The 12,762-nt window shown below is 45.2% G+C and overlaps 1 protein-coding gene across 1 annotated transcript in view; it reads left to right on the top strand.

Annotated features, from left to right (window-relative positions):
- The window catches only part of dnah9l (dynein, axonemal, heavy polypeptide 9 like), a 1,249,478-nt gene that overhangs the window by 1,179,093 nt on the left and 57,623 nt on the right, over nucleotides 1-12,762 (top strand). The window contains exons 75-76 of the mRNA XM_072476205.1: nucleotides 2,289-2,531; nucleotides 4,361-4,543. Coding sequence (XP_072332306.1) covers nucleotides 2,289-2,531; nucleotides 4,361-4,543 — 426 coding nt within the window. The remainder of the gene's footprint in view (nucleotides 1-2,288; nucleotides 2,532-4,360; nucleotides 4,544-12,762) is intronic.

Raw genomic sequence — 12,762 nt, 5'->3', positions numbered from 1 at the left:
TCCTATAAGCCTTAAGTACCCAGAGGATGTCCACTGCTATCATCTAATTCATTGGAGTAGAAAAGTTACTCTGCTCTAGAGCACCAGCTTCTGATAGATCTAGGAGAGACCTACATTGTGTCCCATCAAGGGTCTCAGATATTGTTGTGGTGTGTTGCAATCCCACTCCCGGGGATTGCACTGGTCTCTCGCTCTCTCTCCCATTCTCTCCTCCACAGGAACACTCAGAATCTGAGTGCATGAGAGCCATTGTGAATTTGTTCACTCAAGTCTGAAAGCCTCCCTATCTCATAACTCTACAAGCATGAACTGAACCTCAGAGAGCAATTCTATTCCATGCTTTATTGCCCCTCTCACTTCCTGTGTTGAAATGTTGCTGCTCTCAATGATCCCACCTCCAGCCACCACTCACCTGCCACTGAGCTCTTATCTCCCTATACCTGGTGAGCTGCTGAAGCTCTGTGGATACCTTGTGCCCCTTGTAAAATTTTAAAAGCACCGCAAGATAGTTTTTTATTGCCTGCCCACCATTATTCTCCGGATGTTCGACCCGCTTCCTGACCACCACTGGAAAAATTGGCCAGCAGTGGAGACATATTAGGGTTCTATTTCGTCACATTTCCCTACAATTTTACCAACCTCCTGCCTCCAACTCCGTCACCTGGAAACAATAGACTTTAATTTCCATACTGTAGCTCTCTGATCTGAATATTGAATTTATTCAACAGCTTGGGGCCGATTCTCCGAGCCCCGCGCCAGGCAGGAGAATGGGGTCCGATGGGGTCTGGCCCGCGATCGGGGCCCACCTATTGGCGAGCCGGCCACTCCCCCTCTGGGCCTACTTTGTTGCGCAGCCGGCCCCTGAATCCCCACATCATGTTGCATCGGGGCCGGCACGCTGAAGAAGTCCCCCGCGCATGCGCAGATTGGCGCGGCCCAACTGCGCATGCGCGGGTTGGCGCGGCGCCCATTTGGTGCCAGGAAGGGAGGCTGCAGCGGTGTGAACCACATCACTTCTGTGGCGAAGGCCCAAAGTAATTTAAGTGCAGTCACGCACTTAACTGGCCAGTCCAGCCCTACCACTTGATTAAAGTCCTCAGAGAATGGAAATCTTGAGGTCGATCAGTCAGAGGTCGGCAGGGCCACCAGGAGCAGTGGCTACATCTGGTATGTTCTGAACCTTCCCAGATGGTCAACGCTGGATCCCTGGAAACGGGACTTGCTGGCTGGCCCTCAGGAGCCATGGGGGAGACTTGTTAAATCCTAAGCCACTACTAAATTCCGATGGAAGGATAATTACCTTTAAGCGGTTCATTAATGTGCCTAATGCCATCTCACCACCAGTCGGTTGGATTCCCATGTCAGGCCCTTCCTGCCCCTCAGCTTAATTTCGGGATAGTTTTCCTGACAGTGGGAATCGGGCATTGTTACTCCCATCCGATTTTCCCCAGACCCTCCTGCCAACCCAACAGGCTTCACTAAATTTAAACCTTTGTCTTTTCCAATGCAGCTATAATGAGATGAGCTTTTGTATATCAGCACACATTTTCACCTCTTCAGCAATTAAAATAAACTGATTCCAGTCTATTAAACCTCTAATTTAAAGGACAGCACGGTAGCACAGTGGTTCAAACTGTTGCTTCACAGTGCCAGGGTCCCAGGTTCGATTCCCGACTTGGGCCGCTGTCTTTGCGGAGTCTGCACATTCTCCCTATATGTGCGTGGGTTTCCTCCGGGTGCTCCGGTTTCCTCCCCCAAGTCCCAAAAGACGTGCTGTTAGGTAATTTGGACATTCTGAATTCTCGCTCTGTGTACCCGAACAGGCGCCGGAATGTGGCGCCTCGGGGCTTTTCACAGTAATTTCATTGCAGTGTTAATGTAAGTCTACTTGTGACAATAAGGATTATTATTATAATTTGCTTATCTGATCCTTACCTCCTATCCTCATGGTCTTCCTTATTTGGTTAGTATTGCACTCACAAAGGATCTTTCTTGCTCTTCTTTCCCAAATTCTGATGAAGGAGTCATCCACACCATTGGCTTTTTTCTTGTTTCCTCATTTCAGATGCTGAAGAATCACCTTCTCAACTACTTTCACCCAATTCTGTTCTGATTTCAAAGTTTTGTGTGCTCCCTTCAATTGGAAGTTAATAATGAGCCTTACATTGGCTGTATTTTTATTTAAATGAGTATGTACATGTTTATACACTAAATTAAGATGCTGAGCACACTCTTAAATTTGGTAAATTGCATTTGATTTTTCACACTTGTTTCCTGCTTTGTTACAGTTTGAAAGAAAAATGGCTTTAGCTCCTGGTTTTGTAGCTCCATCAAATCTTGATTACAATGGCTATCACAGATACATTGATGAAATGTTACCTCCCGAAAGTCCTGTACATTATGGTCTCCACTCAAATGCAGAGATTGAGTTCTTGACTGTAACGTCAGACAGCCTTCTTCACACGTTATTAGAAATGCAGCCCAGAGACTCAATAACTGGTGAAGGGGCAACACAGACTATTGAGGAAAAGGTCAGAAACTTGTGAACTAACACAATTATTTTAGATTACAGGCATTCATTTTTTATTATTGATTAATTTAATATTGATGAAAATGAACCGATGAGAACATTTGAGGGTTGGACAAAATGGCCAAATATTTTCATTGAACTTTATGTTGTATTCACACTGAATGTTGACTATATGTTTTAATATTTTTATTACTTTGCTAAATAGCTGAACAGCTGACATTTGTAGGGTGGGATTTTCCTCCCTGTCCGTGTGTGTTCTGTAGAGACGGGCAACTTGCCAGTGGCCGGCAGTGGGATCTTCTGGACCCGCCATTGGGGGTTTCCCATTGAATACACCCCTTGCCGCCACAAAACCCATGGCAGGGGTGCCCTGTCGGCAGGACAGTAAGATCCCGCCAACATATATGGCCAGAAAATCCTGCCCGCATTGGTTCGAAGAGGTAATCAGATAAACTGTCGTCCATTCAGCATGAAGTTTGAATGAGTTAGATATGCTTCCTGTATGCTTCATCCGATGCCAGTGCTTATGTAGTTACATTGTATATGTTGTGTTGCCCTATTATGTATTTTCTTTTCTTCCCATGTATTTAATAATCTGTTGAGCTGCTCGCAGAAAAATACTTTTCACTGTACCTCGGTACACGTGACAATAAACAAATTCAATCCAATCCAATCCAATATTGGTTTTTGTATTCAAAGTTTAGTTGGCACAAATCTATTGATATTTTGGTAAGACACAAGAAGAAAATGAAACCAAAGGAATCTCAAAAGTATTTTTAAAATTGTGATAATTTTATATTCTTCTGAAAAAATTTTAATTTTATATAAAATTAAATAAGAATCTTGGGCGAGATTCTCCGACCCCCCGCCGGGTCGGAGAATCGCCGGGGGCTGGCGTGAATCCCACCCCTGCCGTTTGCCGAAGTCTCCACCACCGGATATTCGGCGGGGGCGGGTATCGCGCCGCGCCGGTTGGCGGGCCCCCCCGCTCGATTCTCCGGCCCGGATGGGCCGAAGTCCCGCCGCAAAAATGCCTGTCCCGCCAGCGTAAATTAAACCACCTACCTTACCGGCGGGGCAAGGCGGCGCGGGCGGGCTCCGGGGTCCTGGGGGGGGCGCGGGCCGATCTGGCCCCGGGGGGTGCCCCCACGGTGGCCTGGCCCGCGATCGGGGCCCACCAATCTGCGGGCGGGCCTGTGCCGTGGGGGCACTCTTTCCCTTCCGCCTCCGCCACGATCTCCACCATGGCGGAGGCGGAAGAGACTCCCTCCATTGCGCATGCGCGGGAATGCCGTCAGCGGCCGCTGACGCTCCTGCGCATGCGCCGCCCGGAGATGTCATTTCCGCGCCAGCTGGCGGGGCACCAAAGGCCTTTTCCGCCAGCTGGCGGGGCGGAAATTCGTCCGGTGCCGACCTAGCCCCTCAATGTTGGGGCTCGGCCCAAAGATGCGGAGCATTCCGCACCTTTGGGGCGGCGCGATGCCCATCTGATTTGCCGTTTTGGGCGCGAGTCGGCGGACATCGCGCCATTTCCGGAGAATTTCGCCCCATGTTTTTAAAAAAAAATTTAGAGTATCCAATTCGTACTTTTTCCGATTAAGGGGCAATTTAGCGTGACCAATCCACCTACCCTGTACATCTTTTGGGTTGTGGGGGTGAGACCAACGCAGATGCGGGGAGAATGTGCAAACTCCACACGGTCCACATAGTGTTCCGGGGCTGGGATCAAACCCGGGTCCTCAGCGCCGTGAGGCAGCAGTGTGAACCACTGTGCCACCATGTCACCCTATAAGAATCAAGCTTAACAATCAACTTGTACTACTTTTAAAGGTAAAGACTATCTTGGATGATATCTTGGAAAAACTACCAGAGGGATACAATATGGCTGATATAACCTCTAAATCAGCTGAGCGTTCCCCTTACGTTCTGGTTTGTTTTCAAGAATGTGAAAGAATGAATATCTTAATTCAAGAAGTGCGACATTCATTAAAGGAACTTGATCTAGGGTTAAAGGTAAGACTTGCTTAAAAATTGCATACATAGAAATATGCTTTTCTAAATGAATAATGCCAATCAAAAGGCTTTATTGTATTCCAGCTCATTTTCTTTCTGATTCAACTAAGGCTTTATAGAATGGACAGTTCAAAATCATAAGGTCATACAATATGTTTTCTGTGTACATCAATGCGTACATTCAGTCCTGAAAGAATACAATAAAAAAATTTCAACGGATGATAATACTAAATTGTAACTGAGATAATACTGCAGAAGAAAAGCTTGCCTCATTGCATTTCCCCAAGTTTACTCAATAGTTCACAAGTGTTCACATTTATGTTGTGGAGATGCCGGCGTTGGGTGGGCACTGTTATATTACTGGTTTAGTAATATATTTTGTTGCTAGTTGCTGTTTATCCAGAAGGGTCTGATGGTGTGATCCTGAAGAAACCACGAGTCTTCAACTTAAAGCAAACTAGTTTATGAAGTAACGATTAATTATAATTGAGTTTGATACTCTACAGAACTAGCTCTAGTAATCAAGTATTTAAATATTAATATATTAACTGATTCAAAACTACACATGCTAACTATGATCTATCTCTCATACACTACTGCTGTCTAGTCACTCCTGGGTGGAAAGAGACCAAGATCTTCTGGGAGCTGATACTTATAGTGCGATCTAGTGAAATGAAAAAATGAAAATCGCTTATTGTCACAAGTAGGCTTCAAATGAAGTTACTGTGAAAAGCCCCTAGTCGCCACATTCCGGCGCCTGTTCGGGGAGGCTGTTACGGGAATTGAACCGTGCAGCTGGCCTGCCTTGGTCTGCTTTCAAAGCCAGCGATTTAGCCTTGTGCTAAACAGACCCTTAGTGGTAGTATTACAGTTAGATGTTATAATTAACCCTTTAGTTATCTACATATATACATATCATTACATCCCCCCCTTTTTTTTTACATTTCTTTCTTGTTTTAACAAAGGAAAAATGTATAACAATATTAAAACCAAAAACATGGGGCGGGATTCTCCGACCCCCTGCCGGGTCGAAGAATCGCCGGGGGCTGGCGTGAATCCCGCTTGCGCCGGTTGCCGAATTCTCCGGCACCGGATATTCGACGGGGGCGGGAATTGCACCGCACCAGTCGGCGGGCACCCCCGGCAATTCTCCGGCCCGCGATGGGCCGAAGTCCCACTGCTGGAATGCCTGTCCCGCCGGCGTGGATTAAACCACCTTTCTTATCGGCGGGACAAGGCAGCGTGAGTGGGCTCCGGGGTCCTGGGGGGGGGTGCGGGGCGATCTGGCCCCTGGGGGTGCCCCCGTGGTGGCCTGGCCCGCGATTGGGGTCCACCGATCGGCGGGCGGGCCTGTGCCGTGGGGGCACTCTTTCCCCTCCGCTTCGGCCACAGTTTTCACCATGGCTGATGCGGAAGGGACACCCCCTGTGCATGCGCGGGGATGACGTCAGCAGCCGCTGACGCTCCCGCGCATGCGCGGACTTCCGCCGGCCGGAAAAGACCTTTCGGCCCCAGCTGCCGTGGCGCCAAAGGCCTTTCCCGCCGGCGGAGCGCCAACCACTCCGGTGCGGGCCTAGCCCCTCAAGGTGAGGGCTTGGCCCCTAAAGGTGCGAAGAAATGCACACCTTTGGGGCGGCCCGATGCCGGAGTGGTTCCCGCCACTCCAACCCGCCGGTCCCCCCTGCCCCGCCGGATAGGGGAGAACCCCGCCCATGGTATGTATAACTTTGTATGGAGCAAAATGAGTAATGATTACACAAATTGACTGTTAAGTATTTACAAGTTCAGTCTGTTTCTTTCGTCGTCTCGTTGATCTTCTTAATGGATGAGGTGATGATACTGATGTCTTGACAGTTCTTAGCGTGTCATTGGTGCTTTGATTGTTGGTTAGTGTATCTTGAAAGACAGTTTTGTTGAGTTGCAGGGCTGGAAAATGTTTCTGTGGTTGCATTTTGTGAAGTGCTCTACGATTTCCACATAAGATGTTACCTTTAGCTGTCTTGATTATATATGATCTTGGTGCTGCTTGTCTTATGATTCTGGCAGGAGCAGACTAACCTCCATCAGGTATCTTGATCCTAACGGTGTCATCTGGAGATAATGAGCCCAGAGTGGTTGCATGCATGTCATAGTATAATCTTTGACGATTACGTAGCTGTTACATTCTCTGAATCACTGGCAGATGATCTGGATTTGGAAATTGCAACGCGGGTAATGTTGTTCTCAGATCTCTATTCATTAGCATCTGTGCCGGTGGCAGACCTGTTGATAAAGGAGTTGCTTGGTAAGATAGCAACGCAAGATGGATGTCTGCCGCAGAATCCAAAGCTTTATTAATGAGTTGTTTTACGATGTGTACTCCTTTTTCTACCTTCTCGTTTGACTGTGGGTAATGTGGACTTGATGTTATGTGTTTAAAGTTGTAGAGTCTTGCAAACTCGGCCCAATCGTTGCTGTCGAAACACGGTCCATTGTCTGGCATGACAGTGGTTGGTACTCCATGTCGGGAAAAGTTTTCCTTGCTTGCTTTAATTGCAGATTTGGAGGTCAGATCCGGTAACATCAATACCTCTGGATTGTTTGAATAATAGTCGATAATAAGCACGTAGTCACGACCATTGGAATGAAATAGGTCGATGCCTACTTTGGCCCAAGGAGAGGTTTCCAACTCGTGTTGCTGTAGAGCCTCCCTGCACTGCGCAGTCTGGAACTTTTGACATGTCTCACATCCGCAAACCATGTCAGTGATGTCCCTGTTTATGCCTGGCCAGTAGACAGCTTGTCTAGCCCGTCGCTTACACTTTTCAATTCCGAGGTGTCCCTCATGAATCTGACCTAAGTATCATGGGCCTGAGACGCAGTCGAATGACTATCCTGTCGAGTCTCAGAACTAGACCATCTATTATCGTCAAATCTGCTTGAACGTTGCGAAACTGAGGACATTGCCCTTTCGGCCACCCATTATTGATGTGGTGAATGGCGCGTTGTAGTAATGCATCCTTTTTAGTCTCCTCTCGAATTAAGTTGATTTGTTCTTCCGATGCTGGAAGGTTGCCTGCACATAGCTGTACCTGAGATTCAATGTGTTATACGAATTCAAGTGGTTCACTTCGCCAAGTGATGGGGCGAGATAACGTATCTGCTATGATCAGATCTTTTCCTGGTGAGATCGAAATCATATCTTCGGAGCTTCATCAGAATTCTTTGGAGTCGTGGAGTCATGTCTTTGAGATCCTTCTGAATAATATGCACCAATGGTCTGTGATCCGTCTCTGCAATGAAAGTGGGTAGTCCATAGACGTAGCCATGGAACTTCAGTATGCCAGTTAGAAGACCCAGACATTCTTTTTCTATTTGAGCATATCGACATTCTGTTGGTGGCATCGCTCTTGATGCATATGCGACAGGAACCCAAGACGAGCAGTCGTCTTTTTGCATCAGTCGAAATTTTTGTCTCCCTATTTGGATCGAAAAATGCTAATATGGGTGCAGTTGTGAGTTATGATTTCAAATCAAGCCACTCTTGTTGATGATCCTTCGTCCATTCAAACGAGGTTGATTTCTTAATGAACTTTCTCAGAGCTGTTGTTCAGTTTGAAAAATTAGGTATGAATTTGCCTAAGAAGTTAACAACGCCTCGAAAACGAAGAACTGCTTTTTTGTCCTCAGGGACTTTTATTCCTTGAATGGCTGCGATTTTGTCAGTGTCAGGTCGCACACAGTTTTCAGAAATTTGGTCACCTAGGAACTTGAGCGTAGAAGTGCCAAAACTACATTTGGATTGATTCAGCTTAAGGCCATACGCATGTATGCGTTAAAAGACTTGTCTCAGTCTCGAGACATGTTCTTCGATGACAATATGATAATGTTATCTATGTAGACACGAACACCATCTATTCCCTCAGTCACCTGTTCCATGATGCGGTGGAATATTCCAGACGCATAGATTATTCCAAAAGGCATTCTGTTGCAGCAAAATCTGTTCAAAGATACATTAAAGGTGCAGAGTTTTCTGCTCGAGTCTTCCAATTGCATTTGCCAGAAACCTTGCGATGCATCTAACTTTGTGAAGATGTGTGCATTTGCCATCTCGCTGGTGATTTCCTCTTGTTTTGGGATGGGTTAGTGTTCCCTCATGATATTCTTGTTGAGATCCTTGGGGTCTATTAATACCCGCAGATCACCTCACGGTTTCTTCACGCAACCATCAAATTGACCCAGTTAGTTAGTTCAGTGACTCTTGAAATTATACCTTGTTGTTGTAGTCTTTCTAATTCCAACTTCAACCTTTCTCTTAGTGGAGCAGGAATTCTCCTCGGTGGATGAACTATGGGTTTAGCATCCGTTCAAAGTAAAATCTTGTACTTAAATAGTAGCATGCCCATGCCTTTGAAGACATCTGGATATTGTTCAAGGACACTTTGGATATCATTATGTAGAACAGGATGAGAGTAACTCCTTGCAGGCTTGTGCACCTAAGAGTGATGATTTATCTGACTTGACAATTTCAAATCATAGTTTTGTTTCAATATCCTTGTTGGAAACTACTAAATAGCAAATTGACGCGATTGAACTGCCATTGTAGTCTTTTAATTTACAGGCAGCTGGAGAAATTTTAGGAGTTTGCTTGAGCCTTGAGAGGTCAAGCTTGGATAGCAAATTAGCTGAAGCACCTGTGTCCAACTTGAAATTAATTGGGCATTCGTTAACTTTGAACACTGTGTTCCATTCAGTGTCGGAATTAATTGATGTGGTAGACAAAGTTACTTCAGTTGAGTTTTCATATTTTTCAATGATCCCTACAATGATGTATTTTCCAGGGAGTAACTATCTGAATCTGACGAAAAATTTGCTCTAACTCTTCTTTTGATTCAATACTTCGCACATTAATCTGCCTTGAAATCGGTCTGGAAGATTTAAATGTGAGTGAAGGTCTGCACTGTGCAGCATAATGATTTAATCTACCACATTGTGAGCATTGTTTTCCTTTGGCAGGGCATTTTTTCTGAAAGTGGGAGGTTCCGCACCTTGTAGACGTCATTGCGTTGACGTTATGATACACGACACTGCTTCGCGCATGCACAGATCGGCTTTCGTCCGTCTCACATTTTTTTATGAAGCGCGCATGTGTAGGGTTAGAATGCGCGCGCGCAAGATGGCTGCTGTCCGAAACGTGCATCTTCTTCATCTGCGACACTGCTTTAACACACTACCTCGTGGTGAGTTTTCATGCCTCTTTCATGGAGAAAATACTCTTGGTACGATTCTTTGATTGTTGATGAACCATGCACATTTCTATCGCGATTTGTAAAGTCAATTCTTTTTGCCTTAGTAATCTTTTTCTTAGATGTTCATCATTAATGCCAAACACAATTTGGTCACAAATTATCGAATCATTAAGTGCAGAAAAGTTACAGTATCGTGCTAGCAGTCTTTGATCTGTTACAAAGCTGTTAAAGCTGCAAAGCTGCATCTTTTTTCTGTAAACTCTCCTTAAATATGTAGCGCTCAAATGTTTCATTGGTTTGAATTTTACAGTGGCTATCAAATTTTTCAAAAATTACATCAAACTTTGTTTTGTCTTGACCCACTGTGTACTGAAAGGAATTGTAGATCTCAATTGCATGTGAGCCAGCCATAGTTAATGACAGAGCAATGTTAAGAGCATCTGTCGTATTAATTAAATCAGAAGCTTCTAAGTAGAGCTGAAATTGTTGTTTGAACAAACGCCAGTTTACATTTAAGTACGGGTGATCCTTAGGTGTCGAAGAGCTTGTGTTCTGTCCATCGAGATGGGAATCATCGAAGTTTTGCCGGAGGATGATGCTTCGGCTGCCGAATAGCGGCTAAGTTTTTAAAAAACATTTTTCTTTCTTACTAGACTATACTAGGTAGTTTCTGTACCCCACTCCTGGTACCATGTTATATTACTGGTTTAGTAATATATTTCATTACTAGTTGCTGTTTATCCAGAATGGTCTGATGGTGTGATCCTGAAGAAACCACGAGTCTTCAGCTTAAAACAAACTAATTTATTAAGTAACGATTAATTATAATTGAGTTTGACACTCTACAGAACTATCACTAGTAATCAAGTAATTAAATATTAATGAATTAACTGATTCAAAACTACACGTGCTAACTATGATCCACCTCTCATACACTACTGCTGTCTAGTTACTCCTGGGTGGAAAGATACCAAGATCCTCTGGGAGATGATACTTCTAGTGGGATCTTTTTTTCATTTTTTAAATTTTGTTTTTCTTTTTTTTTGAATAAACATTTTATTGAGGTATTTTTGGTACAGAAACAACAACAAAATAGACAAGATACACGAAACCATAAACATAGAGCAAAAACCGTTTACCTTTCGTACAGGTCTCATCCTTATTGACCCCCTACTCTAACCTAAACTACTCCCCCCCCCCCCCCCCCCCGTCTGCTGACGATTAATTTTTCCGCAAGGAAGTCGACGATCAGTTGCCACCTCCAGGTGAACCCTGACAGTGAATCTCTCAAGGCGAACTTAATTTTCTTCATACAGAGAAAGCCAGCCATGTCCGATAGCCAGGTCTCCGACTTCGGGGGCTTTGGGTCCCTCCATGCCAATAGTATCCATCTCCGGGCTACCAGGGAAGCAAAGGCCAAAACATCTGCCTCTTTCTCCTCCCGGATTCCCGGATCTTCCGACACCCCGAAAATCGCCACCTCTGGACCCAGAGCAACCCTTGTTTTTAAAACCTTGGACATGACGTCCGCAAACCCCTGCCAAAATCCCCAAAGCTTTTGACATGTCCAAAATATGTGGACATGGTTCGCTGGTCCTCCCGAGCATTTTGTGCACCTGTCCTCCACCCCAAAGAATCTGCTCATCCGGGCCACTGCCATGTGAGCCCGGTGCACAACCTTAAATTGTATCAGGCTGAGCCTGGCACATGTTGCGGACGCGTTGACTCGACTCAATGCGTGTGCTCATAAACCATCTCACCTCCCAGCTCCTCCTCCCACTTACGCTTCAGCTCCTCGGTCTGCGTCTCCTCTGACCCCATAAGCTCCTTGTAGATGTCCGAGATGCTCCCCCCCCCTTTCTTTTTTTTTCTTATAGTGGGATCTAGTGGTGCCCTCTCGTGGTAGTGTTACAGTTAGATGTTATAATTAACCCTTTACACTGTCCGTGTCGAGTTTGCGCATTCTCCCCGTGTCCGCGTGGGTTTCACCCCCACAACCCAAAGATGTGCAGGTTAGGTGGATTGCCCCTTAATTGGAAAAAAATAATTGGGTACTCTAAATTTATAATAAAAAAAATAATTAACCCTCTACATATATACATATTATTACAGGCACAGTAAGAAGTCTTTCAACACCAGGTTAAAGTCCAACAGGTTTGTTTCGAATCACTAGCTTTTGGAGCACAGCTCCTTCATCAGGGACCTGATGAAGGAACTGTGCTCTGAAAACTAGTGATTCGAAACAAACCTGTTGGACTTTAACATGGTGTTGTAAGACTTCTTATTGTGCTAGACTTATATTATCACAGGTTATCAAAAAAGTGTAAGAAAATTTGCCTCTAGTTGCAAGTTGTGGTGAGATTGTAAGAAAATGGTTGTGATTTTGCTACACATAATGAAAAGCAATTTTTAAATTCATTTTTGGGATATATGCTTTACTAGGAAAGCCAGCATTTATTGCACACTCCACCGCAGTGCCTCCTGCGAGTCATGTGCTTCACTTACCTGCGATGCTCCCTGGTTGCCTTCTTCTACCGCACTTGCTGAAAGTGCCAAGCAGGTATCCCAAGCAGCTTGTCAGTCAGAGCCGTCTCAAAATCAGTTGAACTCACCCTTGGGAACAGCAAAGACAAGCAAGAAGGGAACAACAATAGGTGGCATTGACCTGCAGCAATACTGTTCTAGAGCCAGGTGGAACCCCACGGCTCTACCCGGCTCCAAATAAACATACATCTTTTAGATTCCTGGCCTTTTCATTAATTGCCTGCAGCAATCCTTTTATGGACCTCAGGTTAAGCTGCAGTAAATCCATATATTTTAGTGGGATCCTAAAACTGGCATTAGGATTATGATAAACATACTTAATGGCTTTTCTCCTGTTTTAGGCAGGCATTCTGGGCACTTGGAAGTCAATGTCTTCCAAAACGCAACCAGTGCACTCCCAGGGATGGGAGGGCATCACAACCTGAATGTCATTTTGGATTCACTAAA

The sequence above is a fragment of the Scyliorhinus torazame genome, chromosome 2 (genome assembly GCF_047496885.1).
Source record: "Scyliorhinus torazame isolate Kashiwa2021f chromosome 2, sScyTor2.1, whole genome shotgun sequence".
NCBI lineage: Eukaryota > Metazoa > Chordata > Chondrichthyes > Carcharhiniformes > Scyliorhinidae > Scyliorhinus > Scyliorhinus torazame.
This window is presented reverse-complemented; position numbering and strand designations above follow the sequence as displayed.